The sequence below is a fragment of the Bison bison genome, unplaced genomic scaffold (assembly GCF_000754665.1).
Source record: "Bison bison bison isolate TAMUID 2011002044 unplaced genomic scaffold, Bison_UMD1.0 scf7180017864035, whole genome shotgun sequence".
Classification (NCBI taxonomy): domain Eukaryota; kingdom Metazoa; phylum Chordata; class Mammalia; order Artiodactyla; family Bovidae; genus Bison; species Bison bison.
In genome coordinates, this window is record NW_011494607.1 from 3,252,098 (window position 1) to 3,273,491 (window position 21,394).

A 21,394-nucleotide genomic window follows, 5' to 3' on the forward strand; every position below is an offset into this window, starting at 1 on the left:
GAATAAAACCATTACAAATGTGTTGAAGGACACAAAGATATGAATAAATGGAGACATGCCCCATGTCCCAGAATGGGAATACTTGGCATTAATACCTCCTTATGGAGTTGATACAATACTAATTATAACATTCAGTTCAGTTCAGTCGCTCAGTCATGTCCGACTCTTTGCGACCCCATGAATCGCAGCACGCCACGCCTCCCTGTCCATCACCAACTCCCGGAGTTCACTCAGACTCACATCCATCGAGTCAGTGATGCCATCCAGCCATCTCATCCTCTGTCGTCCCCTTCTCCTCCTGCCCCCAATCCCTCCCAGCATCAGGGTCTTTTCCAGTGAGTCAGCTCTTCGCATCAGGTGGCCAAAGTATTGGAGTTTCAGCTTCCAATGAACACCCAGGACTGATCTCCTTTAGAATGGACTGATTGGATCTGCTTGCAGTCCAAGGGACTCTCAAGAGTCTTCTCCAACACCACAGTTCAAAAGCATCAATTCTTCGGCGCTCAGCCTTCTTCACAGTCCAACTCTCACATTCATACATGACCACAGGAAAAACCGTAGCCTCATTACTAGGGTTTATTTTTAATTTATTTTCCTCATATAAAAAACACTGGAAAAGAGTAATTTTTTAAAAAACCATATATTTGAAAATTACTCAGGAAAGTTTAAGTAAAATGAACAATAAGAAAACATGCACTGCCAGATATTAAAATTTTCTAAAAAGAGCAATACCCTTACAGCAACTCCAGCAAAAGAATCAATGCTGAGGAGATGATCTTTGAACAATGTATGGCCTTCCTCAGTAAAGTTGACTTCAAAAGTACTTAAGAAAGTGATTTTATTTGTATGATTCCATAGTGATGTTTATCATTGTTACTGTTATACTTACTTGTTGAGCTCTGCTTTGTGTGGGGTTTTGTACTTGGCACAGAAAAGAAAAAGAATTATAAGATGTGATCTCTTGCTTCCAAGGCTTTGGTGATATTTAGGATAGAATCTAAAGATAAAATTTCTCATTTAGTTCATTTATTTCATGCAATTTTTTCTACCTTTTCTGAGGAACAAGTGAGATTGAGATTTCACAGAGCTCATAGTAGAGTTGTAAATATATAGACTATAGTGGTGCTTGAGGGGCCACAAATGTGGATTCTTAAAAATAAACTCTGCAGCATCTCATCTGAATTTTCCAAGTGCTGTTCATACAATCTGTGGGCTTCTTTTAACAAAAAGGAAGGGAAAAGTTTGAAATGTGCATTTAAATGTCTCTCTAAAAATTAACCCAATAGGAGAAAGGCACAGCGATGGATGTTTGCTTCTTTCAGTTTGTGTTTTTGTTGCTATAAATAATCCTTTGTGTGCTGATTTATTTCACAGAGTTAAGAAAATAGGCTGGCCAAAGAACAGTTTAGCTGTCTGTATATTTTTACAAACCCATCTAGAGTAGCACTGTTCTGGAAAATCCCTACATGCCATGCTTCAAAACCATTTTCAACATGGATAAGCAAAGCATTAAAATCTCTTTGTGAGGTGAGAAGCAGAAAGTTGCTTTTATACACCACTTGAGAACTCAGTGCGTTGGGTCAACAGGGCAGCATTTTAACTTCCCGTTTCTTCCTTTTCCCCTAATCATTTTATGTGTTGTCATTCCAAATAAGGAACAGACTGTCAGGGTAAATAAAATTTACCCAGACTTACAGAACTGAGCAAGACTTCTTATTTTCTTTCTTTGGCAGTTGTCTGAAAATAAAGGTAAGCTCCTAGGCCATGTCAGCATCCTTTTTCAGCAAAAGCAGTATTTTTGATAAATTTCTTATGTTTTTTCGTTGTCAGTCAGGTCTAGTACCCATGGTTGTCTTTAATGGCTCCATTTTGGTCCTTGAAAACACTTCTTTATGTCTTTGCACAGAGGGGATACAATGAGATCCGTGAAGTTAAACAGTTCCATTTCACTGGCTGGCCTGACCATGGCGTGCCCTACCATGCTACTGGCCTCCTGTCCTTCATCCGGCGGGTCAAATTCTCCAACCCTCCCAGCGCTGGTCCCATCGTTGTGCATTGCAGGTGAGTGGTGGTCCAATCGACATTGACTTTGTGCAGCCAGCTTTTTTAAAGTATCCAAACAAGGCTTGTAAACACAAAAACTAATGCATGCTTACAAGGTTCCAGTTTGCAAGTATAACAGATAAGGTAAAACAGCAATAAAATAAAAGTTAGCTTCTAAGGAGGATATAAAAGAAACTTCAGAAATAAATGCATTCATCTTAATGTGTGTAGTATTGTCCATAATTGCGAATGTAGAAACTCTGCCTTTTAGTGGCAACATCTGCATATGTGTTGTGGTTTTTTTTAATCACTTTTGCAAAGCCTATATAGTATGGAATAGTAGGTAAAGCCAGAGAGTTCTTGCCAATGTAGTAAATTCCTAATAGAATCCCAGCTTTTAGAACTATATTTGAGGCATACAAAGTTATTAAATGGCCTAAATTACAAGAATTTGTGCTGTAAAACATCTACTTCAAGAATTTTTTTAAAAGCCATCCCTCAGAGGACCTTGAAAACTACATTAGTAAAATCCAGCATATATATGCCAGAAAAATGTGAATATTATCCAGACTTTCTTTTGATTAGAAACTTCTCTTAAAACAAGTACCCAGAGACACTAAAAGCAAATTACATGGCCTCATTTTGAGATATGAATAGAAAAATATATACTGAATCTGAAATGCTTTTCCTAAATGCTGCACACCATTCTCAAATACTATCCCTTCCAAGGTACATAATAGGTTGTGCTTAAGCATTTTTCTTTCCCTGAAAGTCCAGCCTATTCAGTATTTAAATGACCACATATGAAAGGGGAAAAATAAAACAACAGAGAATGAAATAAAAGTAAGGCGTCTCATTAGGATCAGATACTGTGTACCTTGAAAAAAAAATCTACAATTCAATCCTCCTCAACAAATCTGATGTACTCTTCAATTACTTTCCTGTCTCAAACCCTGGGAACAGTGACTGAAAAGATGGTAGGCAAGAAAAAGAAACAGAGATAGCCACAATACCTTTGACTTAAATTTCTTAAAGAACAATTAAGTTTAAGAGAAATGACCAAATCCAGACTTCAAAGAAATAATGTTAATAGTCTATCTATGCATTTAGAAAATGAGATAAATGGGTTTTCAATTATGTAGTGTCTTGACTTATCATAGAGTTTTCCTTTCCTGTGAATTGCCTGCTTCAGTAGTGCTCCAACAGTCTCAGATATACTCTCGAAACACAAGTGTCATTTTCTACTTCCACTTGGGCATCTGAACTTATGGAAGAGAGGGAGCTGACTACAAAGTGATTTTTCCATAAAAATCCAAACTATACCTTTTTGCTCCATTGACTTATATGTATAAAACTGGAGAAATCTTCCCAATGGGTAAAATAATCAACAGTATATTATGATTCGACTACTGAATTAAATACAGGAAGATAGTATTATCTTTGTGACCTGTTAAGAATTATATTTCATAGTTAACAATTTATTTTCATTTTTTCTTTGGATCACCATGTAAATATTCTTTCTACTGTTGGTCTCCTCCCCAGTAATAACGAACATTTTCATCCCCACCCTCACTATTAACACTTCCCCTGAAATGTGACTCCTCAGATTTTCCATTTAAAGGTTTTAGATTAATGTTCTTTTGCCTTGACCAGAAACTGTCTTCCTAAGACAGCACCGCTGCATTTTGCTAGAGCGCCCACAATGACATCAGTATGAGTCTTTCTATCTCAGATGAAATTTTAAAGCATAAATCCATTCCTTGATCAATTCTATGAGCTTGAAATTTTTGTAAAATGAAGACTGTGTATAAGAGCTATGAAACTTCAGTGCCATCTATACATGATTTTCAAAACACAATTTGATTTACAAAGTTTATATTTTTTAATTTGTTCCAGTCCTCAGTTTACACCAAAGTAGGTTCTCTACATTGAAGCTATTTGTTCATTAACAAGCATTTACACAGTACATACAAATTATGTCTTATACTTTGTTGAATCAATTTGATTCCACTTATTTGAAAATCGGATGGGTCTTTCAATTTGTATAGACATGCTTCCTGCAATTCTTTAGATCTGCTTATTTTTCAGTGCTGGTGCTGGACGAACTGGTTGTTACATTGTGATTGACATCATGCTGGACATGGCTGAAAGAGAGGGTGTTGTTGACATCTACAACTGTGTCAAAGCCTTAAGATCTCGTCGTATCAATATGGTCCAGACAGAGGTGTGTTGATTGTTGATTAACCTCAGGTGGTCTTTCTTGGTTTGCTTTCCAACATTTATCAAACTAAATAGTAGGTATTTGTCCCATAGCATCAATAGTAACTCATCAAGTCATAGAAAAAATACTGGTATTTTTATTAATATTTTTATATAGAGAAAATTCTTTGATGACAGGAAACTTGCATTAAAATATGAAAATTTTCTTTCTTTTGATAGGAACAGTACATTTTTATTCATGATGCCATTTTAGAGGCCTGCTTATGTGGAGAAACTGCCATACCTGTCTGTGAATTTAAAGCTGCATATTTTGATATGATTAGAATAGACTCCCAGACAAACTCTTCACATCTCAAAGATGAATTCCAGGTATTTATTATTTCTAGAGACTTTTTATGAGTAACTTATTACAATTTGTCCTGTACATTCCTAACTCTTCCAAGGAATGTCTTTCAAGTCAAATTTATAACCTTTGACCCTATTTTAAGTATAATATAATACATGTCTCTTTCATTATACAGTTATACAAAGTTATAGAGTCAACTTTTGTATTAATGAGCTCATATCATATCTGCTGTATTTTGAAGGACGAATGAATTCAGACTCAGGGAAAAGTATGGGGAAAAGGTACCATAAAAGTCAAATTTAGTGATAATTTGTGTGTATTTACAATCTTTTTTAAAATGCAGTCTTATGGATTTTGACCTTCTGTGTCACTCAAGCACGTTAATAATAATAGCTGGAGTTTGTGCAAAACATCATCTCTAAATAATCCCAAATGTTTTCACTGCCCTTAAAACATCCCCAAAACTGTTGACTATGAAATCAAGAATAACTCTAAAAACCTAATACTTTGATTCTTTGCCCAGTGCTCTTGGCCATAGCGTGTCCTCAAATCTGGAACATTAAAATGTTATTACAAATTATAAATTTGATGATGGGCATCATCATGGGCTGCTCTGACTGCATTTTCTTTGGTTAGACAATACCTTTCGCAGGTTGCTGTGTTGTTTAGCATCCCTTTCCCTTTCAAGGAGAGGTACATTGAACAATGTGTATATTGTATCTTTGTCACTTCTCAGGCTTTAGGAGCTTTAACTATGAAGTCTATCAGCCTGTCATCATGGCAAATGTCATTGACTTGCACAAATCCTTTTCTTTCTACTTGGCCTCCTAAATGCCTGATAGATCTGTGTTATGCTATGAAATGGGTCACTGTCTTTTAACCTGGGTTCCCTTTTCTTTCCAGACCTTGAATTCAGTCACCCCTCGACTACAAGCTGAGGACTGCAGTATAGCATGCCTGCCAAGGAACCATGACAAGAACCGTTTTATGGACATGCTGCCACCTGACAGATGTCTGCCTTTTTTAATTACAATTGATGGGGAGAGTAGTAACTACATCAATGCTGCTCTTATGGATGTAAGAGACTGCTCTCTTTGTTAGTATAAAACGTAATGAAAAGCTGCAAAATTGATGAACACTGGCTAGGTTCACTTTTCAAGAAAATTTAAATGGCCTAAAAAGGAAAAGTAGAAACATTCATTGTAATACAAAATTTTTTGGACAATGATTTTGAATTTCCCTTACAATGGTTCTTAGGCACTATAAATTTTAGGCTTGACTATAAGTTTGACAGTTGATTTTCAATTGTTATAAAATTTCTGTACAAGAAATATCTGCAGGTGATAGATTTCATCCTGGTTATTTTCAGGAAAGAGAGTCATGCTTATCTAGTTTGAATATAGTTGGGAATGAATTTTTTAAATCACAGAGTGTCATATTCTACTGAAATTGTGTTAATTTGGAAACTTTCATCTCTGACACTAATAATTTATAGCTAACTAATAATTATTCTAATAATTTATAGCAAACTTGTTTCATTTATTATTAATTAATAAGATATAAGCGAAGGCATGGAAGATACCATGTTAACACATCAATCATCATGAAAAGAACTCTCTTGCCCTACTCCAGTCTTTGTATTGTAGATGGTACAGCATGTACTCACATGTCAGCATCCCAAAGACACACCAATATGGAAATGGAATTTTAAAGTAGTCTTTTTCCATCTTGTTTTGCTTACCTTGGGAAGAAGCAAGAAGGGTTTTAAGTTCAGCATCCTTTTGGTTTATCACCTTCCTTCATAGGCATCTCTAGTTTTTGCCCTTTAGACTATGGAGCCTTAATAAGGAGAAACCAGAGTCAGGGTTCATTCTTGGGTGATGAATAATGAAGCTTTCTAAGTTATTGCTCCTACTGAGTTCTGCAAAATTAGTTTCTGATAGTAGAGGCTTGTCAAAGCCTATGTGCCACTTCTAATTTTCACCCAGTTACTTTGCTCTTCATTATTCTACAAAGCAGAATAGTTTAAAGGTAAGCTCAAGTGGAAAGCTACTACTCTTGCTGTGACCAGAGTCTTGCCTAGTTATTACTCTTGTCCCCTGAAGTCACACTAGATCCTCATTATACTTTTTCTTGCCATTTTAATCATCTGCAAAGTCAAACATACTAAATATAGAGAAAACACACAGACCTTTTTTTTTTTTTTTTTTTTTTTTCTGAGTCAGTCTATGTTTAGAATGAAAAAGGGTGAGAAAAAGAAAATAACATTAGGAAAGATATTTAGGCATTTTTTGTCTTTGACATCTCTTTTAAATTTTTTAATTTCCAGGTGGTTTTCTGGTCAGTATGAAGACAGAACCTTGTATTCTATGTGTTCCTATCTTCTGTTTAACTCACTGTGATTCAACACATATATTTTATAGTCGAAACTGCCCTGTGGATTTGGTAGTGTGGTTGGGACTACAGAAAAGTTAGGTTTGGTTTGGCTTATAAGAACGGGGCTCATTGTTCAACACTCTCACCTTCCCTTCCTCTCTACCCCATTGTAAGTGTCGTACACCCTTCGTCATGCCTGTGAAGATTATGAGGTATGGCCAAGAATCATGTGATATCAAACCCTTAGATGTACTCTTGCACTTAAAGAGGAAAGAAATAGGAAATCTTCAGTCTTCTCTCATATCGTCTTCTCTTCTTCTGTCTCCCCACCCCTATGACTCAAAAAAGGAATAAAAGGCTTTTCATCTCCCTTGACTTACTTTCCTATGGAGCAGACATTTAATTGGAAGGAAAGTTTATTTCTTTCTTCTGATCCTTTCTCATAAGCCTTCATACCTTCCTTAGGAGGGCACTCACCCCAGCTACAGGTGTGACTTTTTGAGGTCTTAAGGTCAAGTAGAAGCTGTTGGTGAATTACTGTCTCCCCAGATTTATCCTGCAGTCATCCATGGAGTGAAATGCTATGGTTAGCAGCATATCCCAAATGGTGATAGGATCTATGAAGCTCAAAGGTCAGTTTCTACACTAGTGTTGAGACACCTGAAGGACTTAAAGAGTAATATGATACAACTGAGTTAGCAGATCACTGACAATTTTTATCAGCATTAAAGAAATCTATCTCAGGCAGCTGTCTAGTTATATTTTTACAAATCCTTAGTTTATTACATAGAAATATATATTTCTGTTTCAGTGTAGATCATTAGTCTGTAGAATGACAGATTATCTGGCCAGATCAATCTATCCTCTTTCTGGGAAGAGAGAATGCATTGTGTCCCAATCAGGGGGCCTTGGGTCAATAAGGAGTCATTCCCTCTTACCTGGGGCCAGGGAATGCATTAGTTTTACTCTGTGGCACTTGAAAAATCTTTTTATTTATTTATTTATTTTAATTGGAGACTAATTACTTTACAATATTGTAGTGGTTTTGCCATACATTGACAAAAATCAACCATAGGTGTACATGTGTTCCCCATCCCCAACCCCCCTCCCACCTCCCTCCCCATCCCATCCTTTAGGGTCATCCCAGTGCACCAGCTCTGAGCACCCTGTCTCATGCATTGAACCTGGACTGGCGATCTGTTTCACGTATGATAATATACATGTTTCAATGCTATTCTCTCAGATCATCCCACCCTCACTTAAATGATTGAAACTATCATTCTGATCATTGATATACATTAGAAATTCCCAGAAAACTATGGGATGTGAATTGCCTACAAGATGTGTTGATAATGTCAATATAATATAAAAGCACATGAGTTTGAGGCACATGTGGTTTTTCTTATTTGGAGTGGAGAAGAGCCAGCCAGACAGTTCTATAACAGTTGATAGCTGATAGACATATATTCATAGACAGACACACACACAGAAATTTTATGTCTTTGGAAGACTAAGAGCCTTCTAAACTTAGTCTTCTAGACTAAGACTAAAACAGCCCAACAGGTACCTCACAAAGGATCTTAGCCTCAAGAAGTTTTTGGTTGTTTTTTTTTTTTGGTTTTTTTTTTTGGTATTTGTCGTATATTTACTTTTATCAACAAAATTAATTCTTGGCTTGAATTGCTGCTGAGGCATCAAAGGCATACTATCAGACTGACTACTTACTAGTTGCAGTATGTTTCAGTGGTCCAAATCTGTTATTCCACGGCTGGAGCAGAAGGCTGACTTCATCTCCATATGAAGATGTTGAGTCTCCCCAGCCCTACCTTGAAGTGTATTGAATCTGCTTGTACAACTGATTATTCATTCTAAGTTATTATTTTTCCCTGTCTACCTTGTTTTTTTCACAGAGCTACAGGCAACCAGCTGCTTTCATCGTCACACAATACCCTCTGCCAAACACTGTGAAAGATTTCTGGAGATTAGTGTATGATTATGGCTGTACCTCCATTGTGATGTTAAATGAAGTCGACTTGTCCCAGGTTAATGGTTATGGGTTTCTTTTGTATACTTACACATGACTTAATAAAGTAGTAATAAAATGCTAACATCTGCTTTATGCTATCCTAATTAGAAAAAAAATAAGGCTCATTTTATTTTTCTTTCAAAAATATTCACATCTAGGGCTGCCCTCAGTACTGGCCAGAAGAAGGGACGCTACGATATGGTCCTATCCAAGTGGAATGTATGTCTTGTTCAATGGATTGTGATGTAATAAACCGGATTTTTAGGATATGCAATCTAACAAGAGTAAGTCATTAATGCTTTTAACTGAATTGATCGAGAACAGGTGATTACAAACATAGTGTGGTACATTTCCTTTCAGACAAAAGAGAGAGTAAAATTAATAGAAATTATATAATCAATCCCAAAGCTACTAATCATCTTATGATTTAGAATGACAATAAAAATGCATTCTAAAGACAGGAAATCAGAAATGCTGGAAGCTAGGTTTCTGGGTCAGTTGCTAGCCTATTGTATTCTATGTGGAAATCAAAATGCAGATTCCCTGGTTCAGTTGAGTTTGATTGTCTGGGCCTGGCCTCTGAGTATATGTAGATTTATCTCAACGTTAACGTCAAGTCTTATTAGCATTAATATCCAGCCCAGAAGAGGTATGCAATTGAAAAACAGGAATATAATATTGATGACAGGAGAAAGTGACGTGTTGGATCAGCCATTACAGAAGGGATCTGTGTCGCTATTCCAGTTCTGCTTAAATCACATATGTCCCTGACTCTCCTCCTACAACTCATCTACAATTTCATCGCTCTGAATGGCTCAGCCTCTGGCTCTGCCCAGATACGTAGCTCAATGCAGTGCTGCTAGCCCTTGCCTTTTCCCAGCAGCAAAGTAGCAACTGTCCTTCGGGAACCTTTCTTTCCTTGACATTTCCCATGTTTTGCCATCGGTAACAAACTGCCTGGGGTCTCTCCTTCAAAAAACCAAAAAGTACTAATAAAATCTGTCTAGATTATGTAACCACATAGCAAGGAGAATTTGAAAAGAAATCAGTAGTACCTCCCATGGAATTATGGAATTATCTCTCTTTTTAAAGACAAAGATTACTCTTTTCTAGAGCAGCAGTTCTATGTACGTGTATTATTTTCAGTGTGTAATTAAAATTGTCATGTTACAGTGTTCCTCACATCAAAATGACTATATGTGCTTCTGATTAATGTCTATATGTGTATAAGTAGAGAATAAAATCATATCCAGTTTTATTGTTCATTTCAGTGGGGGAAGAAAAGGATAACTTCAATCATGTCATAATACTCATGCATATCTTAGATGTTAATTTAAAGAATCTCATTATGTCTGCACATCTGTTACATTATGGTTCTACTAATATTTTAGCTGAGAAACTGTAGCTACTAAACTAAGAAAGTAGAACCTACCTGTTAATCGAACTGTTTATATGAAAAATACTCTAGGAACAGGAACTGAAATTTGTTTTACTTTTTTTGGGGGGGTCAGCATATTTATTTTCATCTATATTTGGTACTCAAGCACTTATTAGTGTGTGATTTTTCTTTCTTTTCCTATTACCGTTATTTAATATCTTTCACCTCACCATATATTTAGTATATGCCAACTAGAGGTTGGGTGCTAAACTCGGTAGTTCCTTGTCCCACCAAAGGATGTATGAACCTTGCATGTGGAGCTTCAGGTCTGATGCCTTATGATATGGCTCACTTGTACATACAAATTCTTCCTTGTATTTTCACTTGAGGGTTTAATGTCTTGATTCATTTATTCAACAATACTATTACTTGGAAAGTAGTTTTGCTAGGTTCTAGTGATAAGAGATTTTAAGGGAAAAAGAGGTTTTCTTGTCCTTAAAGAATTTTTATTTTATCAGGGAAGATAAACATTAAACAACTTGTACAATCATTTATCTACAAATAAATGAAATTTTTGTAGGGAAAAAGTACAAAATACAGAGGCTTTGGGTGATCTAACAAAGCTGGATGATCAGAGAAGACTTCTTTGAGGCCATGATATTTAAGACAAAATTTGAAAAATTAGTAGGAGCTATTTGGGCATGGGATAGCCAGCTACCTTGGTTTACACAGGACAGAAAGTTTTCCTAGAATACATGAATTTAGGCACAAAGACCAGAAAAGTCCAAGGCAAACCTAAAGCAAGTTGATCACTCTGTTTGGGACTGAGAAAGGCAAAGGGTTCCGTATATGCAAAGTTCCCAAGATAAGAAATGACTTGGTAAATAGATTAAGAGAAGGCAAATGTGTCTAGACCTTGACTAGCTTATTAGAATAAAGGGAAATTGAAGGAAGAAGTGGAGCCTTATCTTACAGGTATTTTTAAATGATGGCAGCAGTTTGGGTTTTATGCTAAGATCATTTGGAAGATATTAAATCAAGAAGTGACATGATCATATTTGCATTTAAATCATGATGTCTACAATAAGAATGGTTTGAAAGGATATCAAAGTTTGTTCAAGGAGATCAACTAGGAAGTAATTATTATGATTTGTGATTTGAGAATACAATGATATCAGTGGCAATAAAGAAAAGATGAATTTGAAAGTTATTTAAGTATAATCATAGTAATTGATTATTGAATATGGAGTATCAGGGAGAATCTTATATGAAGATAATTCTCATGTAATTTAGAATCTTCCTGCCCTGGCATGTACATATTTTGGACTTTCATTAGCTAGATTCAATCTAATGTGTCATTTATGTCATAGTGTAAATTGGTATGAAACTTGTTTGCACTCTCAGTCTCTAAGTCGTGTCTGACTCTTTGTGACCTCATAGACTATAGTCTGCCAGACTGGAGTGAATTGCCATTTCCTCCTCCAGGGATCTTCCTGACCCAGGGATCAAACCAGCATCTTCTGCATTGGAAGGTGGATTCTTTATGACTGACCCACCTGGGAAGCCATGAACCTTTTACTTTCTAGTAAAAATTCTAGCCCTAACTTATTTACATAGAAATATTTTTTCCCTCAACAGCCACAAGAAGGTTATCTGATGGTGCAGCAGTTTCAATATCTAGGCTGGGCTTCTCATCGAGAAGTGCCTGGCTCCAAACGGTCATTTTTGAAGCTGATCCTGCAGGTGGAAAAATGGCAGGAGGAATGTGAGGAAGGGGAGGGCCGGACGATCATCCACTGCCTGTGAGTATGGCGTCTTGGCTGGGCCATTCAGGGGGCCGTGGTGCTCGTTCCATCATTAGCCTTCTTTTTTTCCTCTGCTAAAGAGTAACTCCCATCTTACAGACCTCAACTAGATATTCTTCTAAAACAATCTTCCTGTTTCACAATTGTATAATTCACTACTACAACTTTTGTATTTTTCAAACTGATTTTATATAGTTATCATATAAACTCTTGAACACTACTCTAAGTAACTTTTCTGATTTACACTATGCACAAATCTATAAAAATCTCAAAGTATCTAGCTTGCAGCAATCTATGCCTATAGCGTGTCCCGGCCCTAAGCATAAGCTGTTAATACCATCCTCAAGTATCTTCCTCTCTGCCCTCCACACAAACATGTACACATGTGAAGCAAAATTAAAACACAAGGGGGAAATTAAAAACATAATATTTTCTTTTCCAAAACATATATGATTGTGTGACCTATGGTCACCAAAAACGTCCATCTAGAAAACACCTTTGTTTTCTTTGCTTTCAGAAATGGTGGCGGGCGAAGTGGCATGTTCTGTGCTATAGGCATTGTTGTTGAAATGGTGAAACGCCAAAATGTTGTTGACGTGTTCCATGCAGTCAAGACACTAAGGAACAGCAAGCCAAACATGGTGGAAGCCCCGGTGAGTCACGGTCTTGGATGCTGAAGTGGGGGGTAGAGGTTAATCAGTCATATACCTACTTGTTGATCTGACTTCATTCCCAGGGAATGAAATGTGTAAATGAGTCTTTGTGGGGACCTTCCTGCTCTAACTGATGAATTGCCAAGTAACTCCTTCTACACCCATAAGCTTAGTCACATATTGTATAAACTGCTAATGATGAAAACTAATTTCATTTAACTTGGAAAATGTATAGGATTTTTTTTTATTTTGAGCAATAAATATTTGTTACAGTAAACTTCGATAAATGGTTCTGTAATAAGAAAAATCCTGTCATCTCGGTTTTATTCTTGGTATTTCTTAAAGCATATTGAGTTAACTGGTAAAACATTTTGAGGGATATACTTCTAGATTGTATCTAGCGCTTTAGACACCCAGTGTTTTTAAAGGGCAAATGCAATTTATTTTAGTCATTATCTATAATTCCTCCTTTCTGGTCAAATTATAATTTTTTAAACTATTGCCATTGATAGTTTTCACCTTTTACCAATTTTAGATTGTAGTCATGTGATTTTACTTGAATTAGCCATGGCTCATAAAATCAGAATTCAGATTACAAAATAAGAGCAGGGAGGTGTTAATATGTGTATGTAGGAACTCATCTGTTTGAAGCTATGTGCAGAGGAAGAAAGCAAGTTAAACTTTTAGCATGTTCAACGTCTAAAGCGATGTCTGTGAGTTATACATATGTGAATGGTGGGAATAGGTCAGGAGCAGCTGTGTAGTTTATGCTCACAGAGAAGTAAACCAGAAAAACCAAGACATCATTGTTGCTTGCCCTACATTTATCAAGATGATCAGATAACTAAAATGAGCAATTCAATAAACCTTTAAAGTATTTTCACCACTTCCTGCTCATGGATTGTTCACACAAGTGGTACGTTGCTTCCTGAGACAAAATCTGAAGAGTTACATTTATACGGTTTCATTTTTAAGAGCAAGTCACAGACTTCTTCCCCTTTGACAAGTCTTCAAAGCCCCTGTCTTCCAGCTCATACCTTAGGTATTGCTGGTATCCCAGTAAGATGGTAATGACTTTGACCGGGGTGTTGGCAATGGAGATAGAGGAAGGCGGATAGATTTGAGGGATTTTTAGGTAAAACTCTGAGGTCTGTTTACAAAATGGGCTGGTAATGGTTAGGTCTTTAAACTCTCTGCCTTCTGAATATTTTTTCATATAAGTCTGCCTCTGTCTCTCAGATCGAGTCTTCCTAAAATCATCAGCAAGATCACTTCTGGCCTCAGAATTCAAATTATACTTCCAAATTTAACTGATTTCTTACTGTTCCTTAAAAAAAAAAAAAAGCCTATGATTAAACTCTGCCATTCTAGAACCTTCTTGCTGCTAAGTCACTTCAGTCGTGTCCGACTCTGTGTGACCCCAGGGACGGCAGCCCACCAAGCTCCCCTGTCCCTGGGGTTCTCCAGGCAAGAACACTGGAGTGGGTTGCCATTTCCTTCTCCATTGCATGAAAGTGAAAAGTGATAGTGAAGTCGCTCAGTCATGTCTGACTCCTAGCGACCCCATGGACTGCAGCCTACCAGGCTTCTCCATCCATGGGATTTTCCAGGCAAGAGTACTGGCATGGGGTGCCATTTCCTTCTCCCAGAACCTTCTTAAGAGTTACTATTTACCTTTACACTCATGTCCCATGAATCTTGTCTAAACACCCAGTCCTTTGATTTGTTTTTAATCAAGGTTAATGATTAGTTCCTTGTGATGCTGAATTGAACTGACGAGTTTGGTAAGAAAATACAGAATGTAAACCAATTTGCTAGAGACTGATTAAAGAGATGTAACTATTCACAAGCACTTTTTGGTTCTTGAGGTGTACTTGCCACAGTGGTAGGCTAATTTAAATCACACCTACTTGATAATTAGGGTAGGATTGATAATAGGGTAGGATTGCTTGGGGAAATTTTTTACTTCCCTCTTTTATTGCTCAAGATACCCAAAAGTTCTCTTTTGAAATAGCATGAGTTTTAGATTGTTTTCTAATTCAGCCTAAATTTTACCCACTTGGACTGAATTGAGAAGATTTTACTACATGTTACAAGTCATAATTTGTAATGCAGTCTCCGAATTTTTCTAAATTCTTCATAACGGAGCAGCATATAGATGGACTGAGAGGAAAAGCGGTTTTAACTCAAAAAAGTTTTATTGTCAGCCAAGTTATCTTAAATAAAGGCAGCAGAAATAATTTTTCTGATAAAAGTAGGCTCAGAAAAAGTTAGGAACCACTAACCATTTTTGAAACTTTTAATTAAATACTCTGATGGAACAAAAACTATGTCAAAAATTAAGAATTTAGATATTCACATATGTAAGTCAAATCATTATGCTGTACACCTTAAACATAAACAGTGCTATATATCAATTACATCTCAATAAAACTGGAAGAAGAAATTAAGAATGTGGAATTGTGGAATGGCAGTTTGAAATAACTGGCTTATTTATACCACTAAGGAAAATACATAAAGTGTGGAGAAAAATTACTTGCAAGTTCACTCTAGGATTATTTAAAATTAATAAAAAATAAATGTCATCTTGTAGTCTATCCATATATTGGACTTTTATGTATATTAAAAGAGGTGTTAAATAACATGAGAAAAAATATATAACAATGCTAAACAACAGAAAATAAAATATAAAATCATATCCTCAAATATAGGTATGCAATTATATTTATTCTAAAATACTGTTTCAAGCATGCATAAAAATGGTCTGAAGCTAAGGTAGTATTTTAAAACAGTTATTTCTGATAATAGATTTATAGAAACTTTTTCTGATTCGTAATCTTTCTATACTTGGAAATTTTTCTGTACTGATCAGGTATTACTGTTATAATCAAATAAGCAATACTGATTTTTTTTAATTTGATACAGAATATGAGGCAAAGACAATATATATTTTTACATCAACTTCCTTTTTCTTAAACAGCAATCATTAGACTCAAATGTAAAATAGTATATGCCTTGATGTTAAACTTGTCTATGGAAAAAAAAGTTCGTAATTCTTGAATAATCTAAATTGAATGTGTTCTCCATTCTTTGCCTTTTTCTTGACTTCAGTCCACCTTTCTGTTTTAACATCTTTCAGGAGCAGTACCGTTTCTGCTATGACGTGGCTTTGGAGTACCTGGAGTCGTCTTAGTTGGAGACTTCAGAGTGCATCCCAACAGAACCCATTCATCTGTTGAGCCAGCAGCTGTTGTACCTGTCACACCTGTGCAGAAAGATTTTAATGTGGGGGGGTGGGGGCGGGAGACTTTTACATTTGAGAGGTAAAAGTATTTTTCTTATGAAGTTGTGTATCTTAATAAAAAGGACTCACTCAATTAGTTTCTATTACTGTATGAGAACATCAACATTTCATGCCACATAAATTATATTTCATAAGCAGCAGATTCACATGAAAACTTATCAGTGTTTGTACAGTGAATAGGCAGCGTTTTCTCTCCTGATTTTGGTACAGCAGCCAACACGTGTTGCATGAATTAATACTTTCTTTGTGGCATTTTTCTCCCTTTTTCAGATAAAAGATGTTAAAACTTTCAAGGAAGAAGAAAGAAAAGCTGTGCAAATTCATAGGAAAGTTCATTTTTTATATGTTTCAAGTGTAGCAGATCTCTATATAAATATATAAATATATATAACTGGCTTATTTTCTTTTATTGTGCAATGATGGATGGATCATTTAAAGTTCTTTCTTAAAAAAACAAAAAACCATAAGCCAAAGACTCAAGTGTAAATATGTCTATATGGAGAAAGCACATTATATTTATTGGTTACTTACATTCCTTTTTTGATGGCTAAAATACTACCACCACACAATCTTTTTTTTTTTTTTTTTTTTTTTTGAAGAAAGGTTTTTCTTTCACTAAAATCAATTGTAAACAATTTTTGTAGATTATTTTTTGTATGTTTAGTGTAAGTAGAGGATAAACTTTTTAATTCATAAATCAGGAAGCAATGTTCTTTAAAGTGATTCTCTTGTGTACATGCTTGTGAATTAAATTTATGTAAAACACCTTGGCATTTGGGTCTTTTAATGTAGGACCAAATTAAAACATTTTGCTGAAAATATATAATTTTTCATGATTTCCTTAGGTCAGTATGGTTTGGTAATCATTATGAGAACTGCACACATTCAAAGGCCTTGCTGATGACTTGTGTAATGTTGAACATAACCTTTAAGCATCATTTAAATTTTAAAGGGATTGGTCTTTTCAGCCTATGACCAAGCACTGGTCAAAAAATCAAAACTGCAACATTTATGCTTCTGCAGTCAAGTGTTAGCAAACTGTAAACTGTCAAGGTGATCCAGTGTTTCTTTTGATGTTTACATGCACAAGCTTTGAGTTCTGAGCAAAGTGTGAACGAATCAATGCCAGATTCCTATTTTGTGCATCATCATGGGATTCTCAAGTGAACCTTTTTAAATGTGATCTTGTACACTTGCTCCGTGTAGCTGTAATTTCACATCATCAGCTTGCAGTTTGTTATTGACTAAAGCATTCTAGTATCCTCTTTTTAGACTGCCAGTTCATGACATGGTGCTTATGAAGATTTAATTAAAGTAAGAGTGAAATAAAACTTTTATAATTACAGCAGTTATTGTTTACACATCATTTTCTCCCCTTAATTTTCATGCCTTCACTCCCAAATAAATACCCTATTCTCAGTGACAAAAGTAGACAACATGAAATCTATTAAAAATAAAACTGATGTCCAGATACAAATTTCTTTCATTTTTACTCTTTAACTTGAATTTCCAAAATTCCAAATGAGTGGAGAGAAAAAAAGGACAGGGAATTAACACCAACTTTTTTTTTTTTTTAAGTTACTGTATTTTTATGTCACTACCATTTTATGTAATATAAATTTCTTTATTTCTCCATATAACACAAATAGCAATTGTCATCCCAATTTTACCAGTGATAAAATTGAATCTGAGAGGGTAAATGTTTTGTCAACAGATGTAAATCTGAGTCTGAGGCTTCCCTAAAGACTCAGTGGTAAGGAATCCACGTGCCAGTGCAGGAGACATGGGTTTGATCCCTGATCCAATAAGATCCCACGTGTCACTTAGCAACTAAGCCTGTTGAGCCTGTACTCTAGAGCCTGGGAACCACAACTACTGAGCCCATGCACCATAGAGCCCGTGCTCCCAAACAAGAGAAGCCACTGCAATGAGAAGCCCACACATAGCAACTAGAGAATAGTCCCCACTCACCACAACCAGAGAAAAGCCCGTGCAGCAATGAAGACCCAGCACAGCCAAAAAAAAAGAAAAAATCTGAGTCTGATAAATTACTCTCTTCCACTGAACACATTGCTTCCCCAATGGAATGGCAAGGAAAATTTGGCACTTCATTCTTACTGTTCCTCATTAATTGATTTTCTCATAAAGCATTATCATTATGGCCATCTTCCATTTGCTGTGTACATTATTAAAACATTTGTGACGTTCATTAGTAAGAATTTAGATAAGGGAACTCATCTTTTCCTAGGGAGACTAATTTTCATTTAAACATGGATGCATTTAACAAAAAAATTACAAACTCACCCAAGATTGGGTTTCCCAGTAATGTTCATGATGTTAATTGAAGGATTCTGCTTTGCTACATGACCCTGATTTCCTTTCTAGTCACAGGATTAAACTCACACCTAACCAAAGTCACCAAGAATACTACTGGCCACAAAGCTCAGAGGTCTGTGTGGCCTCCAAAATTCAAGCAAAGAACAAAAGGAGTCCTTTTTGTCTCCAACAGGAAATAAAAATGTCATGCTTGCTCTGTACAGGCACCACAGAGGCCAGTTCATCCAAAGACACTTGGATTGGGGAGAAGGATGAGACACTAAATCTGTTTTTTTTTTTAATACTCTTATTCAAAATTGATACTTTATACTATTGTGGAGTTCCCTGGGGAGTCCATGGCCATGGCCATGTCCCACTCAGCTGTGTCCTTCTAAGCAGGAGATGTCTTGGTAGAATTCTTAAAAAGTGACCATGCTTTTCACAATTAAAGGCCTCCTATGTCCATGTCAGTTACTTCTTAAATGGCTGTCATGATATGGAATTTTATAGATCCCTTTCCCATGTATTATCACTAGGGAAATGTTGGAAGTGGGTGGGCAGAGACACACAGCAACTGAGAATTTGAGTTCTAACCTTAAAAATAAGTTTTCACCTTTTAAACTTTTTTCTAATATTTAGTCTTTAAAGAAAGAAAAGGATTTTGCATGGATGTGTTGCTGTTTTGCAAACAAATGGTCTCTAACATTGGGAGATACACAAAAAGGAAGGTATTTCTACCTGGACCAGGAGAGAGAAAAGACATGTTTACCTCTCTACTGATGAGCTCATTTACTATTCACCTGGAGATCTCTTGGGTTCCAGGTCCTTACGTAATAAGCTTAGAAGTCAGACATCAACAGTTTCTCCCTCTCAACTCTGCTCTGTTGCCAGAAAATGGTGTACCTAAAGTTCTGAGGATCTAAAAACCTTACTAGACACCTACAAATGTTAAAATGCAAGAGAGAAATATCTTTAGCCCAGCTACAGATAGGAGATAGTCTGTTAGCTTTACAAGACAATTCTTGATATATGCCTAACTTTTATAGGGGAGTGACAATTATATATGTATATTTTATTTCTATGCACTCGAGTAAGCATTTTTTACACCAAAATAGCCAGAAATTAATATACTGTCCCATACCTTGTGTAATATGTAGAATATTTACTCTATAAGATATTTCCATAGGCAGACATGCCACAACCTTCCTAAATTCATTTCAGTGTTTTAAGAAACACCCCTATTTAATGTAAGGGTGATAAGCTATTTTTATCAACACTGTCATAAGTGAAGATAGAAGATAGCTGACTGGGCCTCCTGTTAGGATTTCTACTTACCTATTATTTCAGAAAGTCTTCCCACAGCTTAGGGAGGCTTGGAGTGGGAGAGATATTATCTTAATTTGTTCACAACTCTGCTCTATTCAAGCGGTCTGCAGAGTATTAGATTATCTCTCTGAAGCAAAAAAGGAAAGCTCTGTCTTGAAATCTGCTTTAAGTAAGCTATAAGTGGCTTCTAGAATATAAATTATCCAAAAATCAATGGAAATATGGTAGATATATGACACTTCTGAACTTCCAGCTTTTTCCAAAGTGAACTAAAATGCTAACCTGGAAGATAACAAACACCATAGAGATACTGTTATCAAATTCTGAAAAAAAAAGCAATGGAACTGATTTCTAAACTGTTGAAGCAACATAAAGTCACTATGGAATATCAGCAAGCTTTCTTTAATGTTAAGATCTGCTCAGGGAGGGAGTGGTAGGGAGATTTTATGACAGGTACCATCTCTTTATCATGCACTTGCCAATTGTAGAAAGGCAGTTACAATACTTGAAATCTAACCCAGAAACTTGTGTGCTGATTTGATCTGATGTCATGTTCATTTCAACTTAGTCTTATATGTTTTATCAATCTTAAATCAGATAGGGGATATATAGCATTTAGGACAAAAATACAAACCCTCAGTATGGATGAACCTATAAACCTATTATACAGAGTGAAGTTGGTAAGAGAAAAACAAATATTGTATATTAACGCATATATATGTTATCTAGAAAAATGGTACTGAGGAACTGATTTGCAGGGCAAGAATAGAGACACAGACATAGAGAATGGATTTGTGAACACAGTGGGTGAAGGAGACGGTGGGGCCAATTGAGAGAGTAGCACTGACACATACACATTACCTTGTGTAAATAGCTTCCTTCCCTCCCCACCCCTCCAGGTCCTCACAGAGTACCAGTCTGAGCTCCCTGTGTTATAGAGCAGCTTCCCATTAGCTATCTGTTTTACACATGGCAATGTGTATGTGTCAGCCTCATTGCTGATTAGCTCAGTTGGTTAGACCATGTGTAAAATAGATAGCTAATGGGAAGCTGCTGTATAACACAGGAAGCTCAGACTGGTACTCTGTGAGGACCTGAAAGGGGGTGGCGAGGGAAGGGAGTGGGAGGGAGAGGATATATGGATACTTATGGTGGATTAGTTTCCTCCCTAACAACAACGGAATTTTTATAATATCTGAAAACTGAGGGGACTTCCCTGGTGGCTCAGACAGTAAAGAATCCACCTGCAATGCAGGAAATGTGAGTTCGATCCCTGGGTCAGGAAGATCCCCTGGAGAAGGAAATGGCAGCCCTCTCCAGTACTCTTGCCTGGAGAATCGCTTGGACAGAGGAGCCTGGTGGGCTACAGTCCATGTGGTCGCAAGAGTCGGATGCGGCTGAGGGACTGACACACACATGGCTGATTAACATACGACAAACCAACACAACATTGTAAAGCAATTATCCTCCAATTAAAAATAAATTTTAACAAAGCAGCATAAAAATATACAAACCCTCAGTACTCAGATGCAATCTAAGTAGATGCAGAATATGAAAAGCAAACATATCTAAACTGAATCACCAATGAGTTATTTTCTTAA

General features: G+C 36.3%; 1 protein-coding gene across 2 annotated transcripts in view; it reads left to right on the forward strand.

Moving 5' to 3' along the window:
* Positions 1-17,508, forward strand: part of PTPRK (protein tyrosine phosphatase, receptor type, K) — a 618,790-nt gene extending 601,282 nt beyond the window's left edge. For both annotated transcript variants that reach the window (XM_010834647.1, XM_010834648.1), the window contains exons 22-30: positions 1,907-2,061; positions 4,132-4,267; positions 4,483-4,632; positions 5,513-5,686; positions 8,896-9,027; positions 9,170-9,295; positions 12,028-12,191; positions 12,712-12,847; positions 15,987-17,508. In XM_010834647.1, coding sequence (XP_010832949.1) covers positions 1,907-2,061; positions 4,132-4,267; positions 4,483-4,632; positions 5,513-5,686; positions 8,896-9,027; positions 9,170-9,295; positions 12,028-12,191; positions 12,712-12,847; positions 15,987-16,040 — 1,227 coding nt within the window. In that variant the 3' untranslated portion in view covers positions 16,041-17,508. The remainder of the gene's footprint in view (positions 1-1,906; positions 2,062-4,131; positions 4,268-4,482; positions 4,633-5,512; positions 5,687-8,895; positions 9,028-9,169; positions 9,296-12,027; positions 12,192-12,711; positions 12,848-15,986) is intronic.
* Positions 17,509-21,394: the final 3,886 nt, after the last annotated feature.